Raw genomic sequence first — 21152 nt, forward strand, 5'->3', positions numbered from 1 at the left:
AGTATTTTTGTTTTTCCAATCTATTTCAAGTGGTTGGAAATTGTCGTATACGTTAGGTCTAATTCAGAAGCAAGCTCTCGAAAAGTTGTGCATAGATTGGCTTCCACTAAGGCTCTTAGTTGATTGTTGTCAACATCTGATGGCCAACCACTACGCTTATTATCTTCAAGACTCTCATCCTACGAAATTTCTTGAACCACCATTATGCTGTACGTTCATTAGTGGTTCCTGGGCCAAACACATTGTTGATACTGCAACCTGTTTCAGCAGCTTTACGGCCTGACTTGAACTGGAATAAGAAAATTCTGTGAATTTGCTTTTTGTCCATGTTCCAGGAAAATGGCCTAATTATTCAAAAAGAAAAAGAGTAACATGATTAGATAGAGTGAAAATGGGCTTTAAAATGATATATAAAGTAATTTAATAAAAATTAATTTGAAAATACATCATTTAAGACCAAAATTAAAAATTGCGCAAAAACTTTCTTGACAACCTAATAAAATATAATAAAAGAAATTGTCTTAGCATGTGTTATTAAGTTGCAAAATAATTATTGTTATATAAGAATTTTCAATGGTTAAATACATTTTATCATAATATATTTCTCTCATTTATAACTTCATACACTCCTTATGGTTTTCTCTTGCATCATACTATATACTCTATGTTTTGTTGAATGATACATTAAGGAGCTTTTTCTATAAGTACCACTTGATTAGTTGAATACATATATTGTGACTTAAATTTGTATATATGTGTATATATATATGTGTGTGTGTGAATATATATATATATGCGTGTATAAATATATATATATGTGTATATGTATACATGTGTTTGTATGTATATCTGTATGTATGTATATATATGTGTGTGTGTGTATGTACTTTTATGTGTGTGTGTGTGTGTATATGTATATATATATATATATATATATATATATATATATATATATGTACATATATTTACAGGGGTTGGACAAAATGATGGAAACACCTTAAGATTTCAAACAAATTTATTTTAATATGGGGTAGGACCACCTTTGGCAGTAATTACAGTTTGAATTCTTTGATTCATACAAAGTTTGAATTGTTTCCAAAGGAATTTTTGTCCATTCTGCAGCTAAAACAGTTTCCAGTTCTTCTAGTGATGATGGTGGAGGATATCAACTCTTTACTTGTTTTTCTAAAATGCACCATAAATGTTCAATAATATTGTGATCTGGGGACTGTGGTGGCCAAATAAGATGTTCAACTTCACTAGAATGTTCCTTGTGCCATTCAGTAACAACTTTAGCTGCGTGAATTGGTGCATTATCATCCTGAAAGATTGCATTTCCCTCCAGAAACAGTTCCGCAACCATTGGATGAATTTGATCAGAAAAAATACTTAAATAGTTTTGACTATTAATTCTGCCATGAAGGGTAACCATTGGGCAGGCGGATTTCCAATATATAGCCCCCCAGATCATTACATCCTCCTCCGTGTTTAACATTTGGAAGAAGGCAGTCTGGGTCAAATGCTTTTTTTGGCTGTCTCCACATGTATACTCATCCGGTGGTCGGAAATAAGGTAAAGGATGACTCATCTGAGATAATAACATTCTTCCACTGCTCTAGGGACCAATTCTGTAGGTTTTTACTCCACTCTAAAAGCTTTGCAAAGTTTGTTTTTGAAAGTAGTGGTTTTCTGATTGCAGCCCTCCTAGGAAATCCAGCTTTGTGCAGCTCCCGGCGAAATTTTTGGAGAAACTGGGTTCTCGAGGTAGTCATTAAGCTCTGCAGTAATTTTAGGAGCTGTACTTTAGTGATCCTTTCTAACAGTTCACATTAGAGTCCAATGGTCCCTATCTGAAAGTTTTGGTTTTCTTCCAGAGTTTTGTTTCAATGAGGAGATTTTTCCCTCATTCTCAAAGGCTGTCATTACTTTCAAGACAGTACTTCTTGATACCCCAAACATTTCAGCTGTTTTCATTATGCTAGCACCTACCATGTGAGCAGCAACAATTTGACCTCTTTGAAAGTTTGATAGATCTGTCATTTTAATGAATTATAATTACCTTTTTCTGATGTTATCTGAAAAGAAGCAGCAATTTTAGCAAAACATTAAGCAACACTAATGATAAATCAAAAAACATAGAAATAAACAAGCTTTTGACTGTTTTATAGATATATCAAAATTATGATGCTATGATGCTAGGTGTTTCCATTATTTTGTCCAACCCCTGTATATATATATATATATATATATATATATATATATATATATCTGTGTGTATGCATGTACATAAATATGTCTGTAATCCGAACACATTATTTTCTGCCTACATATTTTTTTTCATTCTCTCTCTTTTTCCTCTCAATCCCTTCTGTCAAAGAGTGTACCCTCGAAACCAAAGACTTTTCCACTCTTCCTATGCATCAAACAGCTGCTTGTTGTTCTCTCAACTACTTTCATCTTTTGTTTTCTGTAAAATTTGAACTTTATATACATATGTGTGTGTATATATGTGTGTGTGCATGCACGCATATAAATATGTGTATATAAGTGGAAGGATATTGTGAAGGGAGTGTGATTAAAGAGTGCGAGTAAGTGGCAAAAGAGCTGGGTATGTATGGAGTTGGTGGGGGTGCACAGGATAGCAATGATAAAAAGAACATGATTGGGGAGTAAGAGCTAGGCATAGTGTATGAAGGAGTTACGTATGGGTGGAACACACAGATCATAGGCTAACAGACAGATAGTAGAGTGAGACATGGCATGTGGGTAGAACACACAGGTCGGGGACAAGTGACACAGGTCCAAGAGGACAGGATTGGGGAGTGGGAGGTAATCAAAGTACAGGAAGAGATGTAGAGACGTAGATTGATTTGTTGTGGTAGTGTGTGTGAGAAGTTTTCTTGTTAAGCGTGGGTGGGTCACACAGCACTTCTAGAACTCAGTTTCGCTGACATGGGTGGGTCTTTTCAAGAATTTTATATCGCCAGACATCTTGGTCCATTGTCATTTCCTCTGTGAGGCCAACTTCCTGAGATTGGTCCTTAATGCTTCATCCCACATCTTCCTGAGTCTCCCTCTTCCATGGATACCATCCACTGTCAGTGACCAGCACTTCTTTATGCAGCTGTCCTCATTCATACACATCACATATCCAAACCAACTCTCTTGCATGCTACATTAGGTTCCCCTTACGCCCAACTTTTCTTTCAATACATTTGCACTTTGCCGTACATGTGCACTGATGTTGCTCATCCAATGAGGCACACTACCTTTGTTTCCCTCCAGTCTATACATGTCTTCTGCATTCAGAGCCCACGGAGTATAAAAGAACCCATTCAGAGCCCATGGAGTATAGCTGGTCATACAGAAGCATCATATAGTCTACCTTTCACTCTGAGAGAGAGTCCTTTTGTTGCCAACTGTGGTAATAGCTCTCTGAACTTCCTCCACCCAATTCTTATTCTAGAAACAATACTTTCAGAGCATCCTCCACCATTGCTAATTTGGTCACCTAGGTAACAGAAACTATCTACAACCTCAAGAGAGCCTCCTGGGAATTTGAGAGAATCCCATGTGCTCTTAGTGCTTTTTGTTTCTGCACATCTGCCACATACAAAGACTACTTTTTCTATTTTATATATATATATATATATATATATATATAAGTAGAGAGTAATGTAAAAACATTACAGAGGATATATTATAAATAATTAAGATTATTTATGAATATATCAATGGCCAAACGTGTTATCATAAAATAAAAAGAAGAAAAACGTTTATAATTATGAACAAGTCGCAATTAGAACTAAGAAGGTTAAAAAACCCTTACATGTTAAAAATAGCAACCAGAATTGCTATAAAGCCATAATATCACTCATATCATTTCTCCTCACAATAAAAACTTGTCTTCAGGCAAATAGAATGCATGACTCAAAAATGACTGATTAATCCCCTATTGCAGTTTCAGCATTAGGGACCTCTTAAGGGACCCATTCGCCTCATCAGGGGAAATATTCCTATAGATGGAAATCAAAACAACATTCTTCACCAGGGATGGTCTTTGTATTTAAGAGCAACCATGCATCCTGCTTCCTGGTGAAAATGTAATTGATCTCATTGGTAGGTTATTAGGTGGCTGGTCAACTTCTTGAAGTTGGTGTTGCAGATCTACAGGTTATTTGCATCACAGAACTCCAGTAGTTTAGTTCCTTCTTTGTTTCGGGAATCAATTCCATGGCCCCCATGTACACCATGGAAAATACTAGGCTGCCATCTGACATGCCCATTGAAATCCCGAGCCATGAAGATAAGATCCTTGTCATTTTTCTTAGTATAGGCCTTCAGAATATAAAAATGGTCCTTCTGTTCAATTGGTAGACCTGCTTGTAAGGTATAGGTAGAGGTAATTGACATTTTGCTATTTTGTAAGACTAGTCTGAGCTTAAGCACTCTATCACTCACTCTGACTACCTCTATGACCATATCCACTCATTTCTCAGCAAGGAATATGCTCACACCACCTACCCCATCACTGTTACCTTCCCAGAAGATTTTATACCTATGTGTATATTTGTATGTGTGTGTGTGTATGCATATCTGTGTGTATGTGTGTGTGTGTATATATGTGTGTGTGTGTGTGTGTGTGTGTATGTATGTGTATACATATATTTATATATGGGAGGTATTCGTATTCAGAAGACCCAGTGTCTTCTAGATATGTGTATGTATATATATATATATATTTGTGTGTGTATGTATATATATGTGTGTGTGTGTATGTATATATATGTGTGTGTGTGTGTATGTATATATATATGCGTGTGTGTATGTATATATATATATATATCTGTGTGTATATATATATGTGTGTATGTGTATACATATATATATATATATTTATATATGGGAAGTATTGGTATCCAGAAGACCCAGTGTCTTCTGGATATGTGTATGTATATGTGTGTATGTATATATGTGTATGTGTGTGTGTGTATATATATATATATATATATATATATATATATGTGTGTGTGTGTGTGTATTTATTTATATATATGTATATGTATCTATAAATAAGGGAAGATGAAGTGAGAGAAACAGTAAAGAGACTAAAAAACAATAAAGTGCCAAGGCTGGACAACATTTCCGTAGAATTAATAAAAGTGGGTGGCCAGATCATGGTCAAGAGGTCGACAGTTATGTAATGCATGCTGGGTGGAAAAAAGGGTACCTGAAAAGTGGACCAAAGGAGTCATTATTAAACTACCAAAGAAAGGAGATTTGAGCAACTACCAAGACTGGAGGTGAATAAACATAACTGCCAATGCCAGGTAAAATGCTGTGCTTAGTGTTGCTGTTCTGGTTGAAGTTTGCACTAGATGTAAAGTTGGGAGAACAACAAGCTGGATTTCAACCCAGTAAACCATACTGCGAGCAAATATTCACACTGTGCAACATTGTAGAACAATGCATGGACCACCAAAGACCACTAATAATAAACTTCATTGATTTCAAAAAGGTGTTTGACAGTGTGCATAGAGAAATCCACTGGGAGACTGCAAATGTATATGGAATACCTGACAATTACATCAGTCTACTTAACGGTTTCCACAACAATTCAAGTTGCTGCATTAAAACAAATTATAGATACACTGGTTTTCTTAAGATCATCACTGGAGTAAGACAAGGCTGTGTCCTGTCACCAATGTTTTTTTCTGATGGTCATCGATTTCCTTATACAAAGATCAGTTGTGTAGGAATATCATGGACCAGCTGTAGGAATATCATAGACAGCGAGGGACCAGCTAACAGACTTGGATTTCGCTAATGACATTGCCCTGTTGGCTGAGAATCACCCAACATTACAAGAAATGACGACAATAGTGGAAAAGGGCACAGCAAAGATTGAGTTGAGAATCAGTGGTCAACAAATGAAGGTAATGTAAGTTGGGAAACAAGTAGAAAGTGTACCAGTGAAAGTTGGACAAGAACCAGTTGAAGAAATTACAAGCGTTACATACTTGGAAAGCATAGTGACAAGCAATGGTGATGCAGAGAAAGATGTAAGCTGCAGAATTGGCAAGGCAGCAACAGTATTTAGAAGAATGACAACACTTTGGTGTAGCAATAACATAAGTATAGAGCTGAGAATTCATCTGTACAAAGCAGCAATACTGCCAATAGTGATCTATGCAGCTGAGACCTGGAAGATGACAGTAAAAATCGCCCGTCAACTTGTATTTCATCAGTGGTGCCTCAGAAAGATCCTAAGAATCACATTTTGAGACATCTCCAAGCTGCAAGAGTAAGGTCCCCTTCATGCAATTGTAACCAAACAATGAATGAGAATGGCTGGGCTGCTAGAGGAGAGGCTTATCAAAACAGCCATTGGCTGGATGCCACTGGAAGGTAAGAGAAAAAGAGGTTGGCCAAGGAAGACATGACCTTCATAGAAGACCTGTGCAGACTGAACATCACCTGGGAAGAAGCATACTGGTTGGCCAGAGACAAAGATAACTGGCAATCACTCACTGCCTGATGTGCTGCTCAAAGAAGAAGAATATATATGTATATATGCATATATATGTGTGTGTGTGTGTGTGTATAGTATATATAAATATGGGTGAATTGTAGTCTTGTTTGGTGTCATGTAAATGACACCCATGCCGGTGGCACATAAAAACACCCATCTCAGTAGCATGTAAAAGTACCCATTACACTTCTGGAGTGGTTGGCGTTAGGAAGGGCATCCAGGTGTAGAAACCATGCCAAATCAGACTGGAACCTGATGCTGCTCTCCAGCTCATCAGCTCCAGTCAAACCATCCAACCCATGCCAGCATGGAGAGTGGATGTCATATGATGAAGAAGATGATGATGATGATGATGATGATGTGTGTGTGTGTGTATTGATAAGTGCCAATACACAGAAAACTCTCAGTTACTGAGTCACTCTAACTTTTCCCAATTATATATATGTTTATCTATGCACTTTTATTTGAAAAGTCGGCACAGCAGTTACTTTAACTGACAGTCATAGTTTAACCAATGATCATGTTGGCCAAGACAATCATTGTGCTAAGTTTCATATAAAACAGTTTAAAATCCTTGACTTGTATCATGTATTGAGTGCTAGGGATATAACTTTATGTACTTTAGATATTTAAAGACTTGTGGAGAAATATATGTTCACATATGTTGATATTTAAATTAAAAGGAAGTGTCAGAATTATCTATTTAAACCTGGTCTATAATTTTCGTAAGAGAAATATTCCTAGTTATTATGTTGTATTTTCTGCACATTGTTATATAGGGAATAATGTAAAATTCAGCTGAATAATTTAAAATTCAACATATCAATGCAAATGCTTGCTAAATAGAATTTTTGGATTATGTATTTGTTATCAGTGATGTTTGGCTAATGTAATGACAAATTAAAGCCTGTAAAAATATAAGCATATAAAATATTTTTTATTCTGAAAGTTTGTCCATTTGTAAACCAGAACTCTGAGTCTTTGAATAAATTAAGACAGATTTCGAATTTCATCTTCTGCAGTTTTTGATTGTCAGGTTTGATGCAGTGTTGATAGTTTGTTAAAAGTGTCTTTTAGTCATTTTGGTTGCATTTTGCTTTCAGTTTTCTACAATTTTACTCAGATTTTGGATTACACATTAAAAGTACTAAACTGTGGTTAGTTATATTAAAAGCCTCTTGGTATTCATAGGGTTTTGTGAAGAAATATAAGATAAAACATGTCTTTCTGTTTTGTCTTTTATATTTCTTATGTCACTGCTGCCAATGGATAATGTTTATCATTCAAAATATCTTTTTGTTCCTATAGTCTTTTCTTTTGAGTGTTCAGATTTGATACAATAGCACATATTCTCTTGGTAAGATAGAATGGAATATTGATTTTTGTGTCTTTGAAATGACATGAAATAAAAAGTAAATATTGCCTCAAATCTATTGGTTTATAATATTCACCTGTCTTGATCCTGTTCAGTAGTTGTTTTTAAATAAATATGTTTAAAAGGAGTTATTTATGCCTTACTATTATCCATATTAAACAGGAAGCTATTGTTAGTACTATCTATAAGTGTCTTAAATTCAGAAAGTCTATCCAAATTTCATACTATAATATTAAGTAATCATCTAAATATTTTTCCAATTTACTTTCAAGTAATTGTAAAAATGGTTTTCTTATTTTTGCACAAGTTTTCCATATACTTTTATCACAAGGTATTGATAAATTTTTATATATTGGCTCTATCTTGGTTGCCATTGTTGTTCCAAATTTTTGTCTGTATTATTGTTTGGTCAAAATTTAAAATGTTGTTTTACTAAATAGATTGAAGTTTTGTAATTATAAATTCTTTCCCTACGTTGTCTGATAAATCATGAGAAAATTAATTATGCCAAAAACATTGCTTCAGTTCCATATTCATGTAGTGTATATGTATTCAAATTAACCACATCAAATGAAACCATTGAGGCTTCTTCATTTGCTATTGGAATGTAATTCAACATCATCTACCTGGAATAATCATAAGCACAGACAGACATATGGCTATTCAGTCTTGGACTGTGAACAAGTTGGAGGAATTGCTTTCAGCTGATTGCATTGACCTCAGTATTTTTATAATCTACTGTTTTGTTTATTGTTCTTTATTTTGCTGAACTGCGAAGTTATGGGACATAAAAGGATACAACATAAAGAACACTGGATTTTAAACTTGAATAAACAGGAATACACACACACACATACACACACACACACACACACACACACACACACATACACAATGAGTTTGTAAACAGTTTCCATCCACCAAATCTCATTCATAAATGATTGGTCGACAAGAGGGTATAGTAAAAGATAGTTTCTCCAGGTGCCATGTATTGGAATCAAACCTGAAACCATTTGGTTGCAAAGCAAGCTTCTTAACTACACAACCATTTCTGTTAAAATTGAATTTTTTTTTTTTTGTTTTTCTTAATTTCTTTTTGTATGATTTTTAAAAATCTCATTATGTTTGTTTTTTCTTCAAAGAGAAGCACCCAAGAACGTATGACTGAATACCTAAAGCAAATACATCTTGACCAGTCCAGGGAAGTTGGTTTAATAATTGATGGCAGCACTTTGTCTTTTGCTCTGGAGAAATCATGCCAAGATTGTTTTCTCGAGCTTGTGGTTCACTGTAACTCTGTAGTTTGTTGTAGAGTGACGCCACTTCAAAAGGTAAATCATCTTTTAATTATGCCTTCTGTATTTGTGTGTGTTAGTAATGTCTTCATTTGTCAGTATGAATGAGTGTGTATGTAAAAGTTTATGCCTTTGACTGTGGGTCTGCTCAATCAAGGTTGGTTGAACAACAACAGTGACTGAAGATAATGACGTCCTGAAAAACTGTAGAATTAAAAATTTAATATGTACTGAGATCTGTCGTGTGAAATTCTAGAATGAGCACCAGATACTGCAATATATATGAATGCAGCTTTCATTTGCTATAGTTTTATAATGGTGATATTGTATATTACTCTAAGATAATACTTGACTATCATTAAATATTATATTTCAACAACAATGGATATTACATTATAGCATTTTGAATATTGTACTATGATATCATTGGATACTACATTATGATATTGCTGAATATAGCATCACATAACACTGGGCTGTCATATCATCACATCATTTCATTATATGACATCACATGATTGGGTAATACTATGTCGCCTCATTGGGTATCTATCCGTGATAGCAATGTTTACCACTCCTCTAGTTATAACTGGATACATCATGGAATATTTAATCCTTTTATGACCAAATTTCTAATGGCATACAGAGCCTATTCTTACTTTGGTCACACGGCTTTCATGGATTCCTATGACTCTCTGTCGCCATCCAATTCTCGTATTATGAATTTGAATTGGGAGCTTGATCCATAGTGAATCTTTTGTTAGCTGATTACACACTCATGGATGCCACCCCTATGAATGCATTGCAGTTACTCTCTTGATGCAGCTTGGTAATTCTCCTCTCATCCATGTTGGCTCACTTGAGCTTTTCCGCTACCAATTCATGATCCACCATACTTCACTGTATCCCTTGCAGGGTGGCTTAATAGGTATTATGTCTTGCCAAAGGGCAGCCCATAACTATGCAGGACATGGTTGTCACCCTGTGAAGTATTTTCAAAATGCCCATATACCCTGCACAGTACCTATACATCTTTTTTTCATCCTTTACTTGTTTCATTCATTTTACTGCAGCTATGCTGGGGCACCCCCTTGACGGGCTTAGTCGAATGAATTGATCCCAGTGCTTATATTTTGAAGCCTAGTAACTTATTCTATCAGTGTCTTGCCGAACCACTAAGTTATGGGGACATAAACACCCCGACATTGGTTGTCAAGTGGTGGAGGGGGACAAACACACACACACAAACACACACACACACACATATATATATATACATATATATACAGTAAGTTTCTTTCAGTTTTTGTCTACCAAATCCACTGACAAGGCTTTGGTCAGTTTGAGGCTATAGTAGAAGACACTTACCCACGGTATCACACAGTGGGACTGAACCCTGAACCATGTAATTGAGAAGCATGCTTCTTACCACATAACCACACCTGTGTCTATATATCCCTACTAATTTTGAAAATAATCAACTGTTTGGAGAATATAATAAAATAATCCACTTTTTCACTAGTTAGCTAATGTTTCAAATATAATTTAAGAAAAGGTTCTTACTTAAAATTATGATGAAAGGTTTTGAATTAAATGTGAACTTTTTAAAATGGAAGGTTTTTGTGTGATAGAATTAGATGCAGTTTCAAGCGGGTTAATGTCAAAGCATTAAAGAATATATTTCATTTTTTTCTTTCTTAATTGAATGTTCTGATAATGTATCTAATATGTCTAGGGTGCAGTTGTGCGCATTGTCAGAGACAACCTCAAGAAATTGACTCTTGCTGTTGGTAAGTAGTGTTTTAGTGTTTTTCTCTCTTTCCAGTTTCCACCTCTCTCTAGCTGTCTCTCTGTTTGTCTACCCCTCTCTCTCTCTAACACATCTCCATCCACCCACTTTCACTCTTACCATCATTCACTCTTCCAAACACAAACCTACATCCTCCATAATAACAACCAACACAAGCCAACATAGGAAACTATACTATACACAACTAAATAACAGCTAAATTTCCCTCAAAATCACCCTACCACTTTAAAAAAGGATTAAAAACACATTTACTAATGTAATTCTAGAAAACTCATCCTGAATACAAGACAAGGTTGTTACTGTTGAAAAACCTTTTATCATAGTTCTAGTCAATCAGGACTGACCTGGAGTTAAACACCAACAACATAATGATGCTAACCAATATTCTATGTACTCTTCCTTCTGCACAGGTGATGGTGCCAACGATGTGAATATGATTCAGACTGCTGACATCGGTATTGGTATTTCTGGTCAAGAAGGCATGCAAGCAGTAATGTCATCAGACTTTTCTATTGCAAGGTTCCGATTTTTGAAACGTCTCCTCCTTGTCCATGGACATTGGTGCTATCATCGCTTTGCTCATTTCCTTTCTTTTATGTTCTATAAGAATCTGGTAATTAAAATTTTTTTTTTTTGTTTTACTCTTCTTAAAATTGTTTTCTTTTGCAAAAGATTAGACAACTTGTCTTTTGGTAAGATTTGTTACCTTTTGCTTGATTGACAAAATTGAGATATTTCTTTAAATAAAAATCTGTCATTCAACATAATTCAGTAGAAATTGTGATAAAATTAATACCTTTTTGCCACTCTGTAAAAGTCATGTGACTTTCAAAATGAAAATATTCTGTCTTTTATTATAAAAATCCATTACATTGAATATGGAGATTAATACATCTGCATATTTTATATTTCTGCAGTCAATTATACAGCATATTTGATTTAAACGTATCAAACGCATGTTTCTGCTACACAGATATGTTACAATTGCATTTGCATCCAGTTTCTTTTGACTGTTATTAGTCTATGCAACTTTATTCAAGGTCTGTTCACTGATGTGGTCTGAAGCGAACTAGGTGTATGTAGATTTAGCTAGCATTATATTTGGCATGTGACTATAGTTTTTGAGTGCAAAGAGTATGAGAGGAAGATTTGGAAACCTGGTATGACTATAAAAACTGCTGTGTGGTTGATCCTCTAATGACCCTAGGTTTATATTTCAAATAAAGAATACTAAACCTTAAATTAGGTCAGAGAATATTTTTTTAAGCCACAAGCCTTAGTTGGATTAGGAATTCCTTGTGGTTCAAAAAAAAAGAGTCTTTTTTCACTGTAAACTTTTGCCTGCTGTATGTATATTTGCCACACTCTCTCTAACTCTCTGTATATGTATATCACTCATGTTGTGTGTATGTGTGTGTGTCAGTGTCTGGGCATGCATGTGTAAGGAATTTCATTAGTGTAAAAGAGTCACCATCAGCAAGCTAAGAGAAATTTTTATACTTATGCACCAAATGGTAAAACAAAAACTTAGTTTAATGGTTCGTTATAAATTGCCCCAAATAATGCAGAAATCTATCCTGATCAAGAGACCTATTTGTTAAAGAAGTCATGGTCTGACACGGAACGAAAATCATTGAAATAAAGGCATTCAGCTATGAAAATTACCCCCAGCAACAACAGGATACTTAACTACTATATATATATATATATATATATATATATATATATATATATACTTTTAATTATAAATTTTTTCTATATATGACAGTGGATTTTCATCGATGAATTCATAAACCTTGGTTCTTTTCCCTAATACTATATATTAATATATATTTTATACTGTGAAGCTTAATTTAATTTTAATTTTTAATAAATTGATTTTAATTGAGTTTTTACCTGTAATTTTGGATTTTATCCCTAATATTATTATTATTATTATTATTATTATTATTATCATTATATATATATATATATATATATATATATATATATATATATATATATATATATATATGTATGTTCTGGTTTTGATGTTGGCACTGGCCTCTCATTACATGATAACCATTTTCTTTTTTGTTTTCTGTTGTGATGCAAAATCCATTTTTCATTACTTGTAACAATGCACTGTAGAAATGACAGGTTGTTATTCCAGACTAGAAGACTGCTGCAAATGGTGGAACATGATATTCAGTTCTCAAGCATAAGCTCATGTAGAACCCAAATTCCCTCTTTGCATGCTTTCCCATTTTGCTTGAAATATTCATGGATAGTTGAATGTGACACATAAAATGTTTACGTTGAATCTCTGGTACTTTGACATGGATCCAATACAATAGTTTCATTCAAAGGTTGTCATAGAGAATGGCTTGTCTTTCAGAGCGAGGCTTGTTAGATATGACACAATCACCATCTTTACACCTTTTGAACCACAGCTGACATATACAAGCTTTCACTGTCTCCAGATACACTTCACAAAAGTTTTCCATTGCTTCTGTAGCAGTATTTTTCTTTCAAAACTCATACAGTAAGTAATGGTGAATATGTTTGTTTCATAAAGTTCTTATCCTCCATGGGGTTAAATACTGAAATACCTATGAATGACACTGCCAGATAGAAGAGATGATATACCTTTTGTAGACAGTTCCCACCCATTCAACCTTGGCTCTGATGTGATTGGTTGATTCATATTTCATAGTGGTGAAAAAACGCAATTACTTTCTGAACACCCAAATATATATATGTATGTATATACAGGTAATGTGTGCGTGTGTGTGTGTGTGTGTGAATGTATATACATGTTTAGATGTGTGTGTGTGTGTGTGTGTGTGTGTGAATACATATGCATGTGTAGATATGAGTGTGTGTGTATACATTTATGTATATATATTCTTTTATCCTTTTCCTTGTTTCAGTCATTTGACTGTGACCATTCTGGAGCACTGCCTTGAAGGGTTTTAGTCAAAGAAAGCAACCCCAGAATTTATTCTTTTAAGCCTTGTACTTATTCTATAGGTCTCTTTTGCCAAACCACTAACTTACAGGAACGTAAGTACATCAACACTGGTCGTCAAGCAATGATGAGGGACAGCCACAGACACAAAGACACACATAAATATATTCATATGGTTATGATTAATCAAATAATCTAATTTGCTATGAGAAATTAGTCAACTTTTGAATCCACAAATCTATCACTCTGTCTATCTCCATCAGACTCTGTCTCTTTTATGCCTTTCCTCTCTCTCTATATACGTTTACCACACTCTTTATCACTCTCTGTTTGTGTATGTATATCTCTCACGCATGCTACTCTCCACTTTCTCTCTTGATATGACGTACTTGCATTCATTTTGTCTAAAACTTAGTCATTGTAATGTTTACTTCCATTTTATGATGGACAGCTATCTTGTAAAACATTCTAGCTTCCAAACCCTGTTATTTTTTTTTAAATTGGGAAAATTGATCAAACTTTAAACCTTTGTATTGTTTATGAATTTGTTTTGCAAGATTCCTGAGGTGAAATTGTGTTGTGAAATAGATGTTGCTATATTTTGGGATGGTTGTTTTTTTTCTTGCCAAATAAACATACACACTATATATTTACACTTCACTCGTTTGTTCATGTTATTTCATCTTATGTCCATTGTCTGGAAATCTTTATGTCTAGAAAGACAGAATGGATTAAACAGAACAGGAGGATACACATGGGATGGAAGAGTCACTGAAGAGGTCACAGGTGTGTGATAAAAGATTTCCAGACAATGCACATAAGATAAAATAAGAACAATAATAAATAAGTAAAGAACAAATAAATAGTGTGTGTGTTTATTTAGCAAGAAAATTAATTGACCATGCTGAAATATAGCAAAACCTCTGTATTGTTTTTCTAAGATTTTTCTGGAATAAATCACAGAATTGGATTTAGCATATATATGTATACCTATATATATATATATATATATATATATGTCACTTGTTAACATTATCTCTACAGATTTTCTGTAGAGATTATAGCCAGCACTGATTTTGTTATGATGTTTCAAATCTGAGACACTTAATGTAAACAACAATGAGATCGAAGATGAAATATGGGTAATGGGCATATATGACATATTTCAGGATCTTTTGCTCCTTCATCAGCATCCATCCATCCCATTAATCAGCCATGAACTCATTGCTCAAACAGCCACTAAATATAGTGGTGTAACATTATTGGAAACTGTTACTATGTGGTGGGGATTCAAACTTCTTACTACACAACCATACCTTTGTAAGTGTGTGTACATGTGTGTATGTATGTATTTTTTTACTCATTCAAGGAATGCCATAAATATATATTTCTGCACTATCTCTACTAGTTTTACTGAATTTTTGGAATTCTATGATAGAAGTACTACAAGATAATGACAATAAATAAATAAAACATCATATTTCAAGTGTTTACATTTTGAATTTTTTCTTTTTCTTTCTTTCACAGATTTCCACATTTGTTCTCTTCTGGTTCCAAATTTTCAGTGGTTATTCTGGCTCCATGCAACTTGGTGGTATATTTCTAATGCTAGAACATGTCTTGTTTACATCACTTCCACCACTTCTTAATGGAATTCTTGACAAGGATCTATCTGCTGAAACTCTGTATGAAAATCCTGAACTTTACAAACAGGGACCAAGTGGGGAAGTAAGCAAGGACAAGTTTGCTTTCTATATTTCCGGTGCTGAAGATGTAACAAATCTGAAAGTGTCTTGTTGTTGTGTATGAACTGACAATGTCTGTTGTGACAGTGCCTGTGTGATAGAATCTGTGTGGCAGTGTCTGTTGCGGCAGCATTTGTTGTGACAATATCTGCAACAATATCTGTTTTGATAGTATATGTTACAACAGTGTCTGTCACAGTATCTGTGTGACAGTATATGTAGTCTGCAAAGTGTATGTTTTGTCAGTGTCATTATAACAATTGTCTACTAATACAACAGTCACTAGTACAACCAATATTATTTTGACTAAGGTAATTGTGTTACATATTATTTGATTTTCTCCTGACTACCATTAAAAGTGATGTATACAAAAATATGTTAGCGGGATCGTTGCCGGTGCCCCTGGGCTGGCTCTTGTGCGGGTGACACATGAGGTTTTTCGAGCGAGATCGTTGCCAGTGCCCCTGGACTGGCTCTTGTGCTGGTGACACATGAAATTTCTTCGAGCGAGATCGTTGCCGGTGCCGCTGAACTGGCTCTTGTGTGGGGTTCTGGGATTTTTCGAGTGGGATCGTTGCTGGTGCTCCTGGGCTGGCTATTGTGCGGGTGACACATGAGGTTTCTCGAGCGAGATGAGCGTGGCCTTTGCCAGTACCGCCTGACTGGCCTTCGTGCGGGTGACACGTAAAAGCACCCACTACACTCTCTGAGTAGTTGGCTTTAGGAAGGGCATCCAGCTGTAGAAACACTGCCAAATCAGATTGGAGCCTGGTGTAGCCATCTGGTTTCACCAGTCCTCAGTCAAATCGTCCAACCCATGCTAGCATGGAAAGCGGACGTTTAAACGACGACAACAATACGTACAGACATATATATATATATATATATATATATATATACACCGCCTGACTGGCTTTTGTAGGGTTTTCGAGCGAGATCGTTGCCAGTGCCCCTGGACTGGCTCTTGTGTGGGTGGCACATAAAAGACACCATTTCGAGCGTGGCCGTTTTCGTGCGGGTGACACGTAAAAGCACCCACTACACTCTCTGAGTGGTTGGCGTTAGGAAGGGCATCCAGCTGTAGAAACTCTGCCAAATTAGATTGGAGCCTGGTGTTGCCATCCGGTTTCACCAGTCCTCAGTCAAATCGTCCAACCCATGCTAGCATGGAAGGCGGACGTTAAACGATGATGATGATGATGATGATGATGATGACAAATGATATATGAGCATATGCATGTATACATACATATATGTACATACCTACATCTACATGTATATATAGATGCATATCCGGGTACAGGACGTCAAAAAAGGAACGAGGACATAAACAAAGCACAAAAAACGGACTTTTTTTACGGACAATAGAATGAACACATAGGAAAACAGACGAGCCACTTATGGAACTTTTCCTTCATCAGCTGCCTCTATTCTAAACTGGGCGTTTCGAAGATGAGGCAGAACGCGCTCATCATCATCATCATCATCATTGTTCATTGTTTAATGTCCATGTTCCATGCTGGCATAGGTTGAAATATTTGACAAGATCTGATGGGTTTAAGGATTGTCTAATTTAGTGTGGGCTCTATGGCTGGATACTCTTCCTAATACCAACCACTTTATTGTGTGTACTGAGTGCTTTTTCTGTGCCATCAGCACAAGTGAGATCACCATGCAAGACTATGAACCTCAAGAGAGGTGTCTTTATGTTGTGAGATAAGGCATTAGAGTATGAGAAAAGGACCAGAGCAGGAGAGTTTTATTGCTGTAGATCTACATGGTTACTCATGTTTTAGAAAAGAAGGTCGGTATGATTGAGGTGGATCTAGGAAGAGCTACAAATAGTGGTGATGAGGTGTCTGGAGGAGTAGAATTAAGTGGGGACAGAAGAATCAGAAATGTGAGTGGGTAGATGTATCAGAGAGTGAGAGATGAGCAATAGCGTGAATATAATTGCTGAACGAGTGTTGAGGGGTGAAAATAGTGAGTGGTAGATAAGAAATAGGGGTGATCAATGATACATAGGGGTGAAGAACAGCAGAGTAGTAATGCAGATATAGTAGACAAGGAAGGGTGAAATTCTGATTTAAGCACCCGCTATAATCTCCAATAACTTCTTCAGTTTTTTTGAAATTTCAGAAAATTTTTGTGAATTTGTGTTCTGCATATGAGAATTCAAACAATTATGCAAAATAATTTTATTGAGTGTGTGATTTAAGGGCAATTCTTTAGCTATTGTTTTTAGCACATCTCATGACCACTTGATACCTTCCTCGGTTCTTTGTCACTCTGACATGTATTGATGTTTTTCAATATTTTTCTCTCCATAGACACACTTTATAGATTGATGATGCACTCAAGGGTGGTCCAAACCATTCGGATTGTTCATATTTTAAACTCTGATTTGAAAAAGAAATTTGAAAATGAGTGGGACTTTAAGATTTGGAGGTGGGGGGGGGTGTTAAAAATTTTTATAAAAATTGATTTTTTTCATAATCATATGAATTCCAATGTGTAGAACACAAATTAGCAAAATTTTTCTGGAAATTCCAAACAATAGAAAAGTTTTGAGGGGTTTTATGGGTGCTTAAACCAGAATTTCACTGAGGGAAGGATGAGAGAGAGAGAAAGAGAGATGATGATGTGAGGATGGGTAGGTTACCATAGTGTGGATAGAAGAGAGACAGGTATAGTACATGTGGAAGGTGGGAAATGTATGGAGGTAGAGGAAGGGAAATAATTTGGTGGCTCAAGCAAAATGATTAGCGTAAAATGTAGATGGAGAGGACAGTGTGAAGGATGAATATGTAGTGAAATTGTTCTGGGCAGTTAGTGGTATCAAGAAAGACTGCAGTTGATAGGTGGTTGCGGTGGGGGTGAGGGGCACATTTTTGAATATCATTCTATACCTCCCTGTTTAGACATGTTTAAATAAGTATTTGAAATCTGAAATCGAAATCGAACTGAATCTGACAACTGGCACCCATGCCAACCTCTCCTTCATTGGACACTAAACTCTGCTTGCGAAGATCTGTTGCGGCACGTGAAATCGAAATCGTAATTGAACCATACTCAATGACTGGCACCTGCACCAGTGGAGCACTAACAGCACTGTCCAAGTGTGTTCATTGCCAGAGCAGCTGTCTAGCTTCCGTGCTAGTGGCCCGTAAATAGCACCATTTGAGCGTAATCATTACCAGTGTCGCCTTCTAGCACTTGTGCTGGTGGCACATTAGAAAATCATTCGAGCGAGGTCGTTGCCAGTGCTGCTGGACTGGCTCCCGTGCAGGTGGCACGTAAAAAAACACCTTTTTGAGCGTGGCCGTTGCCAGTACCATGTGACTGGCCCTTGTGCCGGTGGCACGTAAAAGCACCCACTACACTCTCAGAGTGGTTGGCGTTAGGAAGGGCATCCAGCTGTAAAAACTCTGCCAGATCAGATTGGGGTTTGTTGCATCCATCTGGTTCACCAGTCCTCAGTCAATTCGTCCAACCCATGCTAGCATGGAAAGCGGACGTTAAACGATGATGATGATGATGATGACATACATCATCATTAGTTAATCAAATTATAATTTGTAAAAGCTTTAGCAACAGTAAACAATCACATCAAAATGAGAACCATGATGTACTTTTAAGTATCTCAAATTTTGTTCTATTTCTGTGACCTGCTCACTGACACAACTCCACTAAGTCTATTGAAAACCAATTAGTGAGCAGATTTTGAAGCCCCACAAGTTTTCTGTTTTTTTCTTTTATTATGTTGGTTCAAAAGCTTCAGTAATAGTCACTATTACCTGTTGCCTATTAAAAATAACAACTTCGAAACAATTTTACTTCAAATAAGAAAATCAAATATCAAATCAGCTCTACACATTTCACGACCTAGTCCTAAGACAGGTTACTGAATACTCTGTAAACATTGCAAACCTAATCTTAACGATTAGTCCAAACAGACTTGCATTGACTGAGTTTTAAAGAGTCAGGTAGACTGCTTTGCAGTATTTGTTCTGATGCTCTGCACTATAAGTTCAATTCCCACCAAGGCCACTTTTGCCGTTCAACCTTTAAGGATTAATAAAAATGTTCCAACCCAGGAAAATGGACTGGCAGAACTTTGAAAATGTGTGACCGATGCCTTGTGGTATTTGTTCCAGCTTTTTGTGTTCTATGTTTAATTTCTGCCATCTTGCTATACACTTAAATTTTACCCCAAATTCTGATAATAAGGACACGACTGCTATTAGAACTTCTAACTGCAACATGTACAATATACATAACACACATACAAAACACCCATACACAAATATATGCACACAGAGATATCAAAAGCAAAAGCCCAATGTGAATGACAATCAGTAATTAAAGTCACTCTTTTTCAGCTCTACACAAAATGGTCATTTTTTGGCATCCTGCTTGATTCCCTCTTCCAGAGTATTGCATTATATTTCATTCCACATTTGGTAAGTTAGATCACCATTTTATTCCTTTCTACAATGCTTAAGAGATTAGGATCATAAATTATTAAAAAGGGACTATGTTTAACTAAAATACCTCACAGAAATTAATCATGACCCCCTGAATTCTGTCCTCAAATTTAATCAATGATAGCCTCTCATCTCTACAGTCTCAATAAACTGAGTTATAGTTGTGTGCTTGAGCCAATATCCTTGACAATACTCATCATTTTATGCTCATCATCATCAAACATCTGTTTTCCATTCTGGCTCAAAAGATTTCTGTGGAGCTGGCCAGCTGGAGAGCTGTGTAGGCTTCAATTGTCTCTCTTGACAGGGTTCTTATGACTGGATGCCCTTCCTAATACCATCCACATTACAGAATGTGCTGGGTGCCTTTCACATGGTAGCAGCACAAGTGCATTTCGTGTGGCATTAGCATGAGTGCATCTTATATGGCACTAGCAACATTAATAAATGTATTCTGAATAAAGTAACTAATACAATGTAAAAATGAACTTGCTTATTTCTTCACTAATTTATGTCTGAAGTCCTAAAGTAGATGTCTGCATACTTTCATACTATCACACACCACATTAATTCAGATAGAGGTGGGTAGTAATGCTATTTGTACCAAGTAGCTCATTATCTCAAGAAGAGCAGACAGATAGCTTATCCTCAGTAGAGCCTAACTCTAACTATTAATTGAATATATTTCCTCTCTTTATTGTACACCAACGCATCTCAATGAACTCTGCTAATTCTTTGTTAACGCATCTCAATGAACTCTGCCAATTCTTTGTTATACCAACAACTCCTAGTTTTTTATTTTGTAGTTTTGCACACTGAGTTCCGCTATCATTTGTATGCAATTGAGTAAAAATAATATCTACCTTCAGGTAGAGTGACTGAAATTATCAGAATATTGTGCCTAAGGGCAGGACACAATGTCTTTTAAGAGTATTTCATAAATACTTTTATTGCTCCA

The 21152-nt window shown here is 35.8% G+C and overlaps 1 protein-coding gene across 2 annotated transcripts in view; it reads left to right on the forward strand.

The window, feature by feature from the left end:
• The window catches only part of LOC106881894 (phospholipid-transporting ATPase VD), a 108647-nt gene that overhangs the window by 79837 nt on the left and 7658 nt on the right, over nt 1-21152 (forward strand). For both annotated transcript variants that reach the window (XM_089361575.1, XM_089361576.1), the window contains 5 exons: nt 9050-9238; nt 10938-10992; nt 11423-11625; nt 15490-15690; nt 20090-20170. In XM_089361575.1, the coding sequence (XP_089217701.1) occupies nt 9050-9238; nt 10938-10992; nt 11423-11625; nt 15490-15690; nt 20090-20170 (729 nt within the window). The remainder of the gene's footprint in view (nt 1-9049; nt 9239-10937; nt 10993-11422; nt 11626-15489; nt 15691-20089; nt 20171-21152) is intronic.

The sequence above is a fragment of the Octopus bimaculoides genome, chromosome 13, assembly GCF_046866305.1.
Source record: "Octopus bimaculoides isolate indiv1 chromosome 13, ASM4686630v1, whole genome shotgun sequence".
Classification (NCBI taxonomy): Eukaryota; Metazoa; Mollusca; class Cephalopoda; order Octopoda; family Octopodidae; genus Octopus; species Octopus bimaculoides.